The following is a 17,422-nucleotide window of genomic DNA, read 5'->3' on the forward strand; positions in this document are numbered from 1 at the left end:
GTGTTCTCGGAATGGAGCTACCCTGACAAAACACATGCGGGACTTATTGTGGCTCTTTTTATAGCATCAAATAACTAATTAACACCAAGCTTACCACAAATATGAGCACTTGATCAAACATCAATATGATAACATACAATGACAGAGACCATCTTTGAAAAACTGTATATTGTACGTACTTCTTTTTTACTTTGGCCCATGTCTCAACTATTAACATGGAAGAGGTGGGATTTATGTTGTACACTGCAGCCAGTCAGGTGGCACGATGCTTTGGATTCATTTTTGGGCAGGTGTCATGGCATCCATCTTCATACACAGTCTATGCAGTGATCATGTTAGCATGCCAGCATGTTAGCTCATAACTCCACAGTGCTTAAGTACAGCCACACAGAGCTGCAAGCTGTCTTAATCTCGCTTGGTTTTTATATTTTAAGACAAAGAACATTTTTGGGAATTTACCACAATGAACAACAAGGCAAGAGTCTGATTTACAACAAGATTCCTTCACTAGCCTATATATATATGTTTTTGTTGTAGAAGTCCATGAAACTTGCTAGCATCACATGCAGAGAGCAGTGGGTGATAACATTTTAATTTCTTTTTCTACACTATGTGGACCTAAGAAATGCATTTGTTTTTCTCTATACTTTTCAATGTTTACCTTTATTGCCATGAATGCCATTTCCCACCTGTCCTGGCACTTTCTGCCCATTAGCACATGTCTCACAGTTCTCAAATCAGATTCCTTACGCTGGTTGAGACCAACTCACTGATGGGACCCATTTCGCTGACTTACTGAGCGACTGACAAAGCTGTGGACCCATGTTGCAAGAAATATACCCACCTTTTTTCCAAACCCAACCTCAGTCCCTCTCTGCTTGTACTCATCCATCAGCAACATGCCACCCTATCTAACTAAGTCCATCTCTGTCCACTTACAGTCCCATCCATCACTCTAAATGCTGCTGTCTACAGGGAGGCCTGCTCTGTCACCGTCATGGTGATGGGGTGTAAGACAGAGGAAATAATGGGTGTGTGGTGGTGCGTGTGTGGGATATGGGCCAGCAGTAGGATGAATGATGAGTCAGGCTGTTTGCTTGCTTGTTCCACACTGTCATAAAGAGGGAGATCCAGAGGGAGAGCAGGACAAAATGGACGGCTTTAAGGGGAGATGAATGATGATGTGGAATATGTGTAATTACATATGAGAATAAAGATAAAAGGTGAAGACTATGATACTGTGTGCAGATTTAAAAGGCTAAGTCAGTTTGAAGCAGCAGAGGCAGAAACATTCAGATTTTACACAACTAGTATGTTAATTCAACCCAAATATAAAAGACACTACATTTCCCATAATGCAATGGATAGCATGTCTATCATGCCTATGTCTCAAGTTGTGCATAGTGTCCTTAGTAATACCACTGGGGGTGGCTCCCTAAAATCTTGCAAATGGTGCTTTATAAAGATAAACGGTGGAGTCCATTTTATTGTCCGGCAATCCTCTACATTTATCTTATTGTCAACAAATCCCAAGACAATACCAAAACTGAGTTGAACCAACTAAGAAATATTGACTGTGTAGCCAAAGCCTGATATTCCTCCGAGCCATAGAGCTCCATGTTTTCCAAAAACAATTAAAATTCTCATGAATGAGCTACAAAAGGGAGAAATATGTTCCTCCATTTGCTGTGAAATAGGATACTGTAGCTTATCAGGAGTCAACCACATAAACATCCTGCTGTAAAAGATCACAACACACCAAATCCAAAGCTGAAAACAGTCCCCATCAAATACACAATTTACTACTGTTTGAGCAAAGTTTGCTTTTACTAAATCATATTATTTTTATTCTTTTGTTTTCATTTTATTTTATTTTTGGAATGACTTTGCTCGAGAATTTGATTCAGACAAGCTGTACAGACAGTTTTTGAGACATGGAATAAAATATTTTTGCAGACAACACAAATATAGAAGATGTAACTTTCTCCTTACAGGGGGGGCTTTCCCTTGTCTCACCTCCAGCAACAAAAAGGTATATTTTTAGGGAGAGCTCTAGAGTCTGCACACTGGGAACACCTTTACTGAACATCGGGTTTTCATCCTCTGGTTAAAATAAAGAAAAGTGCTCTCAGTGCCAAGTAAGCGGCTCCTCGCCAGCAGATGTTTAGTGCATATTACTCTAAGAGTTCTATTCTCTTTGAGCCTTGAGCATCTTTGTTCAATATGTAGAGCATGTGAGGACAGATGGACAACGTCACCCACTGAGGTTGGGTTCAGAAGACATGCCCCCTAGACAAAGGAAGGGGAGATGGAGGAGGTGGTGCTACTGTATGTGGCTCCTGAAGACTACAGTCTCCTCACATAAATCAGCCTGATAGGAAAGAACAGCACGTCAGCTTTACTCAGTCCATCCACTCGACCCAGTCGCACTGTGACAGCCTCCTGTGCAATGTGTGAAGGGGATGCAACCACATGTCAGGCCTAATGCTGACTTCTCCCTTCTCCCCGCCACACTGGTGTTGACTTTGACAATTCTTTCTAGCTGCTCATTCAAGGCCTTTTCATGTAAAGCACAGGCGCAGTGACAGCCACAGGCAGTAGGACTTCAGACAGGAAAAAAACAAGCTCAGCACTTGTCCAGAAACAAGCAGGGAGTCTGAGTTACACCAAGTCCTTATGGTGTAGCTACAACCTTGACATAATGTGCAACACACCTGAATCGGATATCCCACAGTCTCCAGTGACATAATACTCATGCAGCAGCACTGGAGGCTAACAGAGGTCAGCGAGTTGCTCTGGATATTCTGATAGAAACACTACTCACTTCTCACTCTTTGTACAATAAGTCATCCCAGGTCTATACCCATATACTTTGCAGAAGGAAGCCTATGTATGTTTGTGGTTCATCTAAAGTGTAGGCAGGGCTGAGGGTACTACAGGCTGCTCCTGAGTGGAGTCCACCCCTGCAAGATGTAGTTATTGATCCGCTCACGAGTGACCTTCAGACGCATGGTCACAGCCAAATGCTACTGATTTATGATGGACAGCCTATCCTGGAGTCCAACCCCACTGAAGGCAGAGACATGCGGCAGACATTTCGTATACTGTTTAATGATGTGGAAATGTAATGAAATCATGTTTGCAAACCATATCAGGAATACAACTTGGGATATAATATATAAATATATATATATAATTCATGCTGTAAGTCCAGTACCTGATAGATAGATAGATAGATAGATAGATAGATAGATAGATAGATAGATAGATAGATAGATAGATAGATAGATAGATAGATAGATAGATAGATAGATAGATAGATAGATAGATAGATAGATAGATAGATAGATAGATAGATAGATAGATAGATAGATAGATAGATAGATAGATAGATAGATAGATAGATAGATAGATAGACAGATAGATAGATAGACTTTCCGTCACTTTTGCCTCAGAAAAGATTAAACATATCCGGAAGGTGGATATATTTAGGGTCTGATAATCACAAGTAGGCCATTGTTCCCTGAAAAACATCGTAATCTCCTGACTGAAAACAACCACATTGGTTAAATGTTGTCTTTTACGCACACCAGACAATTACGCACGACCGACGCACAGGGGGACTGATCTGGGGGAGGAAGGTTTGTGTTGCCAGAGGAGCAGACACTTAGTGCATTATCCGGCACGCTCCAAAAAAGATCCCCAGCTGTCAAAAGGTCTCCTAGCAACAGGCCGGCGCCTCGGTCCACAAGCTACAGAGACAGAGTCAACCTCCGCTTGTTCGAGCACAATAATCCTGTTGCATCCATCACTCAACACTATCCCGGGCAGAATTCTCTTCAGAGCGCCTTCTGGCTTTGCAGGAATCCACAGTCCTCGGCTGCCTCTTATCATCTGACTGTACCACCGCTTATAATACGCACCTCGTCTGAATGTATCGTGAATCAGTCCCGTCCCCTTTGGCGGCGCCTCCGTTACAAATGTCATTTGATGTCCGATGCTGGGCTCGTTGCGTCCGCGGCGACAGGAGAGAGAGAGAGAGCGGAGCGACAGGACGCAGCGCGGACACATGCGCTCAGCCACCGCGGACACTTTATTGGTTTACCCTAGCCCCTAAATTGTTACACTATAACCCCGCCTCTCTCTCCCTCTCTCTCTCTCTCTCTCTCTCTCTCTCTCTCTCTCTCTCTCTCTCTCTCTCTCTCTCTCTCTCTCTCTCTCTCTCTCTCTCTGTCTACGGCGCTCACATGAATGTGAACACAGACAGGATACAGCGCGCCCTTGTGGGTCATTGCAATACTGCAAGTGCACATGTGTAGGGTACCCTTGAACCACAGGGGTTCTTCGTTGTACCTCTGGGGGATGTACAACATGTTAAATAGTCTGATTGTGTAACTTTATTATTAACTACCCAGTAATTTCTGGTTAATATAAGCTTTGAGTAGCATGTATTAGGATTTTAAAACAACCAACAACAACAACATCAACAACAATAATAATAATAATAATAATAATAATAATAATAATAATAATAATAATAATAATAATAATAATAATAATAATAATAATAACTGCATATTCACAAGTGCCTTTAACAGAAAATATTTACAAAGTCATACGATCAAGAATTGTAATCTATTTTTTATATTTATTATTTTCCTTTTTTTTGCCGTAAAATGTTTTTATACAGTGTTTCTTAATTGTTTAATAGTTAATCAATGTACAGCACCTTAAATCTTCCTCTGTGTATTAAATGTGTTTGGAAATTATCATTATGATGATGATGATGAATATTATACGATCGGGATACATCCTGTTTGAGGAATAGTCGGTAAAGTATTCTTTGAGAAGCACCGCTGGGTTTTAGTCCTTTGATAGTCTGTTCTAGACACATTAAATAAATACTGCGGGATCAAACCATCCAGCTGAATAAAGGAAGACTACACATGCATCCTCCCCTTTATCTCTAATTTTTAAAATTATAGCTGGATTACTTTACATTACATTACATTACATGTCATTTAGCTGACGCTTTTGTCCAAAGCGACTTAAATTTTTAAAAGAACTTTAAATGAATACAAATGTGGGCTTTTTGATAAATACCCAGATTCTGATAGGAAAGCACTTTTTCATAGATGCAAATATTTAAAAGTCAAGCCCATGGAAGAACCAAGCTATGATGTTTCCAAAATTTCTTCAATGCACAAGGGACAAAAATGCTCCTTACTGGACTTGTTTACATTGCTCGAATGAGACTCTTTATTGATTTATATTTATATTTATTTATGTATGCCTCAGGTTTGTTGTGTTATGTTGTCCTTCAAACTGTATCAACACAGGTGTTTTGAATTGTTGATATAAATGCCTTAAATGTAAATAAATGTGAATAATCATTGTTTACAATAATGTAAAGATAAACTTTAATCTCTTCATCTTCCCATGAAAAACCAAAACCACCCTCTGTTGATATGGATGCAGGCACTGCAATGAAAATAAAAAATACTGAGTCTGAATATACAGAGTGACGTCATCTAACAGAGTTAAGAAAACAGTGTGACGTCACCATGTGCTTGAGATACATATATCCACACACTGAGAGTGACTGATCTGAACACCTGCTGCGTTCAAGTGCTCCCCGTCATACCCAAATCTCTCTGTCCTAAAAACGACCCCCCCACCCCCAAGCAAACGGGAGCGAAGAGCATTTAAAACAAATATGATATCAGCACAATCATGTTGTGCTCTTGTTGTGCACCAGTTTGGACGCGGCTGTCTGTTCACATCGACACTCACACGCGTGTGCAGTGAAGTAGTCCAGTCGTCCCATTTCCCACTGCAGTTGAATGCCGCTCACGGTTGGGAGCAGCCGGACACGCAGAGACTGGGGCTGGAGGCTCAGAGCCGGAGTCTGTCTCAGGAAACACTCCGACGAATCCCCCACAGATCCACACCGGCTGTCTCCATGTAGTCAGCTGCTTCTCCAACTCCTGCACAGTTCAGGGTAAGTGTTTGTGTTTCAGTTTTTTCACCCCCCTGCTTAGTTTCCCTTGTGCACAAAGTTGTTCCGGGCCCCGGTTTTCCCATGGCAGCGAACCGAGGCAGGGATGTGTACTGTACTCTCTCCCCACGGCTGGTGTCTAATGTACGGGGGGAAACGGCTTCCACTGCCGAAGGGGAACTGATATGTTCTCTATAGTAGTTGGTTTTAGGTTCATATTTAAGATCTGAAGAGGTGAAGTTGTTTGTTGTTTTTACTAAGGTGCGCGTGTGTCCTTGTTGGTGGTTCGTGTCTTTATGTATTTTCAGTCATTGCTAATATGCTAACAGAAAAGTTTATGCTAGTCGCTAACCAAACTGTACTCTGCAGCTTGTTTTGAGTGAAAGTTCGAAACCTGCGGTTGTGCACTGCGGGGACAGGGGAAGGTGGCTCCATGTAAACAGAGATATGGAAACACTAAGTAAACTCTGACCATCGGTGTTATCAGCACCATCATCCGGACTTCAAGCAACCATTTCATCATCTTGTTTCGTTATTCCTATGAGATAGTATCTGGATGTAGGTAGCTTACAACATACATGTAAACGTGTCATTACACAGGATATAACCAGGAATAATATCCTGATCTAGACCTGTTTGGGCACCTACAAAAACCTAAACCACTGATACTGATCCTGATGCTTTTGTATTACAGTATTATGTTCTGTCAGGCTTTCAAGATTCTTAGTTACTGGTGTGGATATGAAAACACTGACACTTGACTGGGAAGTTTAATATGGGGAAACAAGCTGAGACCCATTCTTTTGAATCAGCCTGGATCTCTAAGCATTCCCCGCCCGTGTAAATGCACGTAGTTAAAGGCTGCACAGGGATTGACTGGATTTTGGTCTATTAATTCCATCTTCCTGATGACTCTCTCAACACTGATGCATCACACTGCAGCCCCGAGGGCCTTGAGGAGCCTGTAGGAGTGCAAAGAAAAAAACAAGGACTAGTTAAATCTCTTTCTTTATGTGGTGGTGCAATTAAAGGCTGTCTTGATGAAAGGGCTTCAGTCTGTGTCTGCTCTGCAACTCCGTAATGCAGTAATAATCAGCTACAGAACTCTCAGCTCCTGAGGACAAGTGTTCATGAAATGAAGGTTGTGGTCCCAAACCAAAGTCTCTTTCCTTGTTTAGCTGAAAGTATAAATCTAATTCAGTATAATTACTTTGATTTCAGGGATGTGGGTTTCCTATCTGTAACCCAGAGGCCATGCTGACAGGGGGGCTGATGGGAAAGTCTTACCTCCTGCAACACCCACCCGCTCCTCAGAGATGTACCCAGGTGGAGTGAAATGTGGATAGCTGTGTGAGCCAGGGGAATTCAACGTTTGAGCCAAGACATCCTCGCACAGAGCCAAAAAGAAATCTGTTCTACTTTACACAAAATACACACACACACACACCCTCCCTCCCGATCAGCCGCCACAATGCTGATGCCAGGACCACTGTGGGTGTGCCTGGCACTGATATGGGTGAGAATGTGTGCTGCCCACAGCCTGTTTACCTGTGAGCCGATCAGAGTGCATCGGTGCCTGGGGGTACCTTACAACATGACCTTCTTTCCCAATATGATGGAGCACTATGATCAGGATATTGCAGCCAGCAATATGGAGGTGAGTTCTCATTACATTATTTATATCAGTCTGTTGATATACAGTCTTATGCTAATATTTGACTGGTTGAACATCAGCCAATCAATCTTGTCAACTGCCTCTTTTTTGCTCTTTTGCGTGAAACCAGATTTACAGCATATACAGTGATATTTGTTGTTTAATAAATATTTATGAATATAGTTACAACTTTTCTTTGGTAATTCCTTATTTAAAAAACCATATATATTCAGATTTATTTCTGCTTTTTAATTCTGGCATTTGTGTGCCAGTCAATACAGACTAATGCTGTAGGTGTGAACAGTATTTGGCTCAACACTAAAAACAATGGTCAAACCAACAAAGTGGAGATCTCAGAGTTTACAAGATCATTTTAAATACATCAGATTGAATTTGGAGGAAATGTGTATTTCGTATGATGAACTGGAACATGTTGACGTAGAATATATCTGTGGTGTTGTCAGGTTGTTGGAATGAGATGTTTTTTTCCAAACTTGAAGCTCAGTAAATAAGAGATTTAACGGCTGCCGACTCACGTTAAAGCATCTTGTGAGTATCCGTTTCCATTAAATAATTTATATCAATCGTTGATAGAAAAAAAGCTTCCTACGCTTGTAAATACAAAATAAATATGAATGATAAACATAATAAGTCACATATGATCTCAAAATGATTTTCATTATATGTCATAAGTCAGATCTATAAATGCCAGTGTCCATCACCCCCATCAGGAGCATATTGATTGAACCATAATAACCATTGTGTAATGGTCATTAACAGCTAGACACAAATTACCAGCAACAGTTTGTCCACAAATTATGCCTGATTGTTATAGAGCACCATGGAGTGACTGAATTGTTATGTTGTGAACATGAAAACCATGAATGTGTAAACTCTCAGCTGCCATAAATAATAAATAATTTTTCATAATTACACATCATTGCCATATTGAAATTCAGTGAAGATTCAAGGTGTGAATGAAGGAATTTCTTGATGTTTAGTAACAAGAAAAGTATATTCAGGAAGAAGAAAAATCTCTCAAATCTCTGTCTGTCTGTATGTGGAAAGCATATCCCGAGAATTGTTCATCTTATCACCTTCACACTTAGCATGTGTTTTGTTAAGGGCCCAAGCAAGTGTAGTGTCGAATATGGTGCGATTTGGACACATAAATTGTTTAATTAGAATAAACTTTGAATAAACCGGCTACCAGGGCTCTGTTGCAGCGGCCCTGGGACTCATCAATGTAAGTGGCATTATCGATCTCGACAATAGCATGTTCACGACACTGGCAACAAGTGATTCTCCACTTTGGGGTTTGCGTGCCAAGCATCACAAAACTTTGATTTAACAAGTGATGAGCTGTTTGTGCAGCAGCAGTGCTGTGACTTCAGCGTTCTGTGGAGTGAGTCCCACAGCCACTCTTTACTTGCCGCGTATCAGAAAGAAAGCAATACCAAAAGCCTATGCACTTAGCCAAAAACACCGGAAAAAAAGAAGTGTTTGAGTCCACAAAACACTGCTGGAGTTTTAAGGGTAAACAGCATTGCAGCCAAATCCTATACAATTGAAGTAACTGGTGACCACTTCTTCAAACGTAAAAAACATTACAATTGCTCCATACTGCTTGTGTGTTGTCATCCAAGTTTACGAAAGCTGCGACATACACACACATTGCACACAAGCTCTCTAACAAGGGTATGCGTTTAGCATCGCTACGTCCGGTCGCAGACATAAGATTGGATTTTGCTGCAATGCTGTTTACCCCTGAAATTCCGTAAAAGTGTTTTGTGGACTCAAACACTTCACATGCCCCTTCATCAGAGTGGAGAGAATGAGTGAATAAAACATTTTCACTATCCCATTTACAGGCAGGTTTAGAACAGTTACTACACTAGTTCTTATTTATGATAGGAACCTACTGTAAAAATAATTAAAGCCAATGCTTGATACACACTCACACAAGTTGTTTTTTTTTAAGTGGGAAATTATAAACTATAGCTGCAGTTACATTATCATTGTTAGTGCCATACATATGAAGTGAGGAGAACTCAGACTTTTGTTCAATTTAAAGTAAAATTTTCATGTCAAGTACCTTATGTTGCTAGTGTGTGAATTCTTAAAACATACTCACTGTGATATCTTACTACTAATGCCCTCAGTTATAAACTTGTTTGGTGCTGGGACTCATCAGTGAAGTCTGTTGCTGTAGTCGTAGCCTTCCTGAGGGCCTGGGTTTGGGTTACACATGTTTGGTGTGGGAGCGTGAACAGTGATCTGTTGAAGGAGTCTTTTGTTTGGCATCTGGCAAAGGTAAAGGCTTCTTATTTCACAGCAACCTTGGCCATCGGCAACTCTATCGACTTTGTTGTGAGGAGCCTTTGATTTGTGCAGGAAGGGGAGGGACACACCCAGTCCCATACAAAGCCGACCCTGCATACCACAACTAGTATTCTCTCTGTTAATCACTCACTCATCTCTCACCCCTGTACACACTCGTACCTCCACAGTGCCGTCGCCCAGGTGACATGCTACAGTGTGGTCTACATTCAACAATACATACTGTACATAGCTCTCTGAAATGGTGCAGTGAGTTATCATAAAGTTCCAATGCTGTAATCAAGCAGAGTTTGGCTGCGTCCTGGACTCACACTAGTCTATCAGTAGGTTTTTCCAGAGGAGGGCTAAACTTCATCTGCCCTTGGTCTCAGAGTCCACCTCTATTTGCAAGCTTTTTCAAAAAAAGAAAAGTTTGATGTGTTAGAACTCAGTGAGAACAGAAAACTAAAACAAAGTGGATGTACTGTACAGACAGGGAACACCCAAAGTTCTTAGAAGTCTGAGGTAAAGCTTGAAAAGTGAGTGTCCAGCCGTTTTTCTTGAATCATTTAATCCTTGAAGTACTTTGCCATGAAATTCTCTGCAGAGGATTTTGTCTTTAAGTCCAAATTAACTCGACCTGTAGCCCTGATACAGCCTGTTCCCGAAATGAGGGCAGTTTTTACAGTAACTCTGCTCTAAAGCAAATAAAGGTCAGATTGTTGAGCAAGTGGGAAGTCACTGACAAGGAGTCCAGGACCTCCGTGGTTAGGGAAACAAGGACGCTTACTGTCAGGGAGGGAAAGCCCAAGGCCCAGAACTGGGCCACTGCCAGACTGGATTTCAGGAGGAAAAATTAAAAACGTTGAATAGTAGTCTGTGCTAGAGCGTATGTGTATGTTTTGTGTACAAATATTGGCAGTATAGACTGACATCAGTATGTCTGCACATGAAGGTCTGATGAGGTTCAAACCAGCAGTTGAGTCCCCAACGGCTTTAAAATGTCCACATGGTTATAATAATAAGTTCTGGGTGAGAAACAAAAGCATATATATACGATGTGAACTTATTTAACTGGAATGAGGTTGTCTTCAGTGTGAGCTGTATATCCCACTGATACACATCTACACACCCTGTGGACACACTAATGCTGTGCGGCTCCTTAGCAGCCTAACCTATCAACAGCTCTGTGCATTCCAGCCCTCTTGGCCGGTTGTGTGTTTCCAAATATCTGCACACTCATTTCCTGCCACCTAGACTGCACCCCCTTCTCCTTCTTCCCCACTCACAAGTCCCTGACCAGTGTGTTGAAAGGAAGAATATGGTTTGCCTGCCAGTCAATGGGCCCCTTTGTGTGGCGCTATAGAGCACTGAAGCTCAACAAGATGAAATTAATACCATGCTCAGCTCAGAATTGAACTAACACATAGCCATCAAAAAATGTTTTGCCCAAAAGAGTGGCGTGGAACTCTTTATATTTGTGTTCCTTGGTGAACCAATGAGCACCTTCACCATACTTTTACTTTCGTTTAAACTTCTTAAACCTCTGACCTGTAACTGCTTAGAAATAATAAAAGTTGATATGACTGATCAATAAAAGTTAGTTTTTCCTGTTTTATCAAACAGGCCCTAAAAGCTAAAATCATAATATAATTGGGAAATGTCTAAAAAATACTATTAATGATGGCATTTTAAATGAGAATTTATTTTTGGAAAATGCACAATGTGTGAATCTGCCCTTACCTTTCGAAATGTAAATATACCAAACCAATTCATGTATTTTGAGTTTACTTTCAAATGTGTATCATAACTTCTAATTTTGACAAATTAATTTACAACACTACATAACCTTTCTTTTCATCTTCAGCCTTTCATGCCCCTGGCAAACCTACACTGCTCCCCAGATGTCCACCACTTCCTATGTCAAGCCTTTATCCCAGCATGCACTGAGGAGAATAAAGTGATCCGTCCTTGTCGAGAGCAATGTGAGACAGTTCTGTCAGACTGCAAGGAGAATATCCGGATCTTTGGCATCACATGGCCTCCTGAGCTACAGTGTGACAAGTAAGAAAGCGTCACACACAGACAATCCTCAAGAGCAATACGAATTCTTCCCCATCAATTGATTAACCCGTTATTTTTTGTATCCTTTAGATTAGACTCATGTAGTTCCGATGATGGTTCTACTCCTGCTGCAACCACTCCAGTGATCTCCTCATCAGCTATGAGGGACCTGGGCTTCTGGTGCCCTCTGCAGTTAAAGACCAAGCCAGGCCATGGAGCATCGTTCCTGGGCGCCCAGGACTGTGCTCCGCCCTGCTCCAACATGTACTTCAAACCTCACGACATTGAGTTTGCGAAGAGCTTCATCGGCGTGTGCTCCATCATCTGCCTGGGAGCGACTCTCTTCACATTCCTCACTTTCCTCATTGATGTCAAACGTTTCCGCTACCCTGAGCGGCCCATAATCTTTTACGCCGTCTGCTACAGCTTCGTCTCGCTCATATACTTCATCGGGTTCTTGCTGGGGAACAAAGCAGCCTGTACCGAGGCAGTGCAGCCTGCAGGCGTGGATACAGTGGTGCTCGGCTCTCAGAGCAAAGGGTGCACTTTGCTTTTCATGCTCCTCTACTTCTTCTCCATCGCTGGTGTTGTCTGGTGGGTCATCCTCACCATCACCTGGTTCCTGGCAGCTGGACCCAAGTGGAGCTGCGAAGCCATAGAGAAGAAAGCGGTAAGGATTTGAGGAATTTATGCTCGGTTGTTCTTTGAAAATAGAAAGACAATATAGAAAAGATGTCCAGAAAATAAATATAAAATGATAAATTGAAAACATTCATCATTGTCGTTTGTCTGTAGGTGTGGTTTCACTCTGCCGCCTGGGGGATCCCCGGGGCGCTAACTGTCATGCTACTTGCCATGAACAAGGTTGAGGGGGACAACATCAGCGGGGTTTGTTTTGTGGGACTTTATGACTTGGACGCCCTGCGCTACTTTGTCCTGGCTCCGCTGTCAGTTGGTGTCGTAGTCGGCCTCTTCCTCATCCTGGCAGGCATCGTCTCTCTCAACCACGTGCGACAGGTCATTCAGCACGATGAGCGTAACCAGGAGAAGCTGAAGAAGTTCATGATCCGCATCGGTGTGTTCAGCTGCCTCTATCTGGTCCCGCTGGTCACTCTGTTAGCCTGCTACACCTACGAGCAGAGTCATCGCAGAGCCTGGGAGAAGACCTGGATCAACGACCGCTGTCAGGAGTACAGCATCCCATGTTCCTACAAGGTAGCAGTGGCTCCTTCACTTACTGCAACTTACTATCATGTTTATGCTGAACTGTACTCAAATGCTAACAAATATATAATGCAGGAAAAGTGTTTAATACAAAAAGTTGCTGGCAAATATAACTAATGAAATCCAATGAACTAAAACTCTGAATTGATACATGAGGTAAATTCATAAATACCACAAGTTGAACGGACAAACACAACATGAAACACGGAGACCTTATAAAGAGAAGGCCTGAGGGCCAGTGTCCCTTTGTACAAGATATTTTCAAATTTGTATCTGTACAGAGGAACAGCCCCAAAAACAAAAGTATATTTATTTTCTATGCATTTTAGTGGCTGCCCAATTAGAAAACATTTTAAGTCTGAAAATAACAAAATATGAAATACAAACACAGTGAACAGTTCACAGTGGGAAATGTCATTGTCTGCGCTTGAAGCTGAAGTTGAAAATTAATCTCTAGATCCAAAATATATATGATGATTCATACACTTGTTCCAAATCACAAGGATTTTGTGAAAATTAGATTTTGCTTCTTTGTTTCAGACAACAGAGAACGACCGTCCTGACCTCTCTCTGTTTTTGGTAAAATACTTGATGACGCTGGTGGTTGGAATATCTGCAGTGTTCTGGGTCAGCAGCAAGAAGACATGCTCTGAGTGGGCCTACTTCTTCAACAGAACCCGCAAGAGAGAGTGAGCGCCCTTTTCTTGTTTTGTTACAATTCAAATTCAGTTACTACAGAAATAGATTTATTAATGCTAAACATTTTCATGGTCGCTGACCAACAGTCCCATCAGCGAGAGCCGCCGGGTGCTCCAGGAGTCCTGCGAGTTCTTCCTCAAGCACAACAGCCGAGTCCAGCACAAGAAGAAACACTACAAGCCCAGCTCCCACAGGCTCAAAGTCATCTCCAAGTCCATGGGCACAAGCACAGGCGCCGCTCCCACCAACGCCTCCACTCTCGCCAGCACCACCAGTAAAGGAACCTCTGCACTGGGCAACCATGATCCCCACATGCAAGGTTCTCTGTCTGAGACCTCAGCCAGGGAGCACCTGGACAGGGGCACCTTGACCCGAAGCTCCAGAAGAGCGGAGACGGACAGAGAGAGGGAGCGGGGAGAGAGACGCAGCAAAGGGGAAGGTTCCAGCAAGTTCAGCAGCCACTCAGAGAACCTGCATCCAGATGGGAGGTAAGTGAGACAGATCCGAGAAACCATAAACAGAGTTCAAACTATACAGCTTTCAAAGTCAGCACCCTGATTGGTTGGAGTTGGGAGGAGTTGCCTACCCTGACTAGATTTTCAGCTGATCTGCGACATGTCGATGACTGTCTGCAAGCTTCTGTTATGAAGAGTTCACACATAGTGATTCGCTACTGCCGATCGAGCACCAATCAGAAGTTTTTGTCTGTACCTTCATATTTTTCTAAAGTTTAGATGTAGCACTACTTCTACCCGCTGTAAAACATAGATTTTTTTGTACATGGAACTACACCTACACAAGCAGTAACCACCATTAACCTTGAATGTGTCCTGATTGGTTTAGGATGAGTCCAAGGAGCGAGCGGTCAGAGGCCAGACAGGTTCCCATTGGACTGCAACATCCAGCGATGAAAAAATCACACAGCAGCATCATCCAGGACTCCACCCACCAGCTGGTGCACCAGGTGCCTGAGGAGAGCAAGGACACAAAGGATAGCAGCTGCTGAGATATCCGATCCATCCATTCACCTATCCACCTATATACCTATCCATCCATCCATCCATCCATCCATCCATCCATCCATCTTTCCATCCATCCATCCATCCATCCATCCATGATACCATTGAGAAAACAGTCACACATGTTGCTGGTTGATGTTACCTCTTTGTGCCGTATTATACATCATATTATTATTGTATTGGTTTCATTATTGTCAGTGAATCTTCATCACCAGCTAAATGTATCATACCTTGAGTATTTCATATGTGGTTCAGTGAGTTTTAGCAGATAATCTAAAGGTGTTAGATGAATTTAGTTTGGGTCACAATACTGTCTTTCAGCTTTACTGAGCTTTTAGCCTGACACACACAGCAGCGCAGCTCTGTCCCAACTTTAAAACCACCAGTTTGATTTTAAAGAGTGCATCAGCTCTACTGTTTTGTTCATTGATAGCTCAGAAGCATATAATGCATACTAGTTAGCACAAGAAATATTTATCTGCATATTTTTCTGAAAGTCTTTGACTGGACTAGTCGTTACACTGAGAGTTTTGTTAGAATGATGATGACGCCAAACATTGACCATGAGGAGAGACTTCCTGTGGTTAACTCTTATTGAATGTCTTATTGTGTTAAAGGTGAAACCTCATTTTCGAATACACAGTTTGCAACTTTTTTCTTCTTCAAAAAGAAGCATACACTTAAACATGATTTTTTTTTTTAAGTTTTCTAAGATGTTCTTTCATTTTATGTTTACCTCCATTCTCCTAGATATTTTTGTTGAGTAAACACAGATTCTGCCAATTTTGGCCCCTGTAAGAGTTTCCAAGATGTGAATCTGGATCAAGTATTTGAGCTTTATAGTTTTCTGAAAGAATGTGCCTTCCTCTTCCTCAAAGAATCTACAGATGTTTTGCATATGTGATGTCTACCTGTGTTTCTCGTTGTAGGTGTTAAGTCTTATGATCTTCAAGGAAATTGAAGAGACAAATCAAACAGGCTTTGCAATATTCTTTGTTTAGAAGCACAAACCACTACTTTTAAAGTATGAATAGTCATAAGAAATGAATATTTGAAAGGTTCTGGTTTTATTTTTATAACACATGGGTCAAAGATCATACAGCACTCCTTCGAGAAGTGTGTTTTATTAGAACATGTGTTGTGCTGTAGTATTTTTCCGTGTAAGGGATCGATTCTTCCCTCAGCTTTCTTTACCATTTATATTTGGGAGTCAAGTGATAGTTCCAGGAACACTTTTGAAAAGGGAATCCTCGTCAGCCTATTTCTACTGTATATTCTTACTCTGGCATGTGGACTGGGGTCTTGCTTATGATAGTGGTGTATATAAAATACTCTTCAACAGGGGGTTTTCAAAGTGAGAGAATGAGAGCCTCAGACAAAGCTGGGAAAGAGGGGCCCCCCCACCCCAACTGAGTTTAGGTAGTTTTGCCCCATTTCCTTTTTTCCGTGACTACAAAATCCATAAATTCCCACTTATATTCCCTGAGCCTTCCTCCCACTTTGAAAACCTCTGTAAATACAGTTCTGTGCGCTGTTTTTTTATGTAGCCTGTCTTTTCAATCCAATTTTGTATTTGTAATTTCATTTTGATAAACAATTGAATAATAAAATATTGAATTTATGTTTTTGTCAATAATTGTCTGAATTATAATATATTTGTCATTTTTTTATTTCGTTTATTTAGCCTGATTCCTCATACTTAAATTAAGCTCCTGAGAAATAGCTTTCCTTTAGTCTCAGCCTTATCCTTATTAAAGAACTTAACTTAAAACACTTTTAAGTAAGGCTTTCCTGTCTCCCTATACTGTAATCTTTATTCGTCTCAGATAATACATAAAGATTAAAAGGAGAGTTGATTGGCTTCCACATGAGTGTTCACTATATAAAAATATATACACACACATATTTATATAAATCTACGACAGTGGACTATTGGTAGAAAACACTGACATAAGACTGGAAGGTCACTGATTCAAGGCCACGGACTGACAAAAACTAACCTGGATTATTGTCTCAGTGATTAAATTCAAGTCCTAAGAAACCTCTTGAGAAGGTCTGGTCAGGATCATTTGTTGTTTGTGTTTTCCTTTCTCTTTCTCTCTCCCTCTCTTTCTCTCTCTCTCTCCTTTGCCACCCACCTCTACTCACTCCCCCATTTTCCCCTGCTCTCCCCAACCGGTCGCGGCAGATGGCCGCCCACATTGAGTGTGGTTCTGCTAAGTTTCTTCCTGTGAATGAGGAAGGTTATTTTATCCACAATTGCCCTTGTTTGGTCATTGTGGGAACTGTTTTTCTATTATTTAGCATGGTCTTCTCTAGACCTTTCTCTAAACATGTCAGACTTTAGTAATCTTTACATGAGACTATGAATTATTTCTCATGAGTTAAAGAAAAGTTGTGAACAGCTAAATTTTCCTTTAGGGGGTGGCCTCTCTGCTGGTATAT

General features: G+C 41.5%; 2 protein-coding genes across 3 annotated transcripts in view; one reads left to right on the forward strand and one right to left on the reverse strand.

Annotated features, from left to right (window-relative positions):
* Positions 1 to 4,056, reverse strand: part of klhl32 (kelch-like family member 32) — a 31,085-nt gene extending 27,029 nt beyond the window's left edge. Inside the window, exon 1 of one of the 2 annotated variants that reach the window (XM_061081130.1) lies at positions 3,924 to 4,056. The gene's annotated coding sequence lies outside the window, so the exon portion shown is untranslated. The remainder of the gene's footprint in view (positions 1 to 3,923) is intronic. The other variant, XM_061081131.1, reaches the window with a different exon arrangement.
* A 1,812-nt stretch (positions 4,057 to 5,868) lies between these two features.
* On the forward strand, positions 5,869 to 16,598 carry LOC133014013 (frizzled-6-like). Its single transcript, XM_061081117.1, has 8 exons — positions 5,869 to 6,001; positions 7,220 to 7,655; positions 11,839 to 12,035; positions 12,126 to 12,705; positions 12,831 to 13,250; positions 13,800 to 13,948; positions 14,045 to 14,446; positions 14,802 to 16,598. The coding sequence occupies exons 2-8, from the start codon at positions 7,470 to 7,472 to the stop codon at positions 14,962 to 14,964; spliced, it is 2,097 nt and encodes a 698-aa protein (XP_060937100.1). The 5' UTR covers positions 5,869 to 6,001; positions 7,220 to 7,469; the 3' UTR covers positions 14,965 to 16,598.
* The last annotated feature ends 824 nt before the right edge of the window (positions 16,599 to 17,422 follow it).

The sequence above is a fragment of the Limanda limanda genome, chromosome 11, assembly GCF_963576545.1.
Source record: "Limanda limanda chromosome 11, fLimLim1.1, whole genome shotgun sequence".
NCBI classification, from domain to species: Eukaryota; Metazoa; Chordata; class Actinopteri; order Pleuronectiformes; family Pleuronectidae; genus Limanda; species Limanda limanda.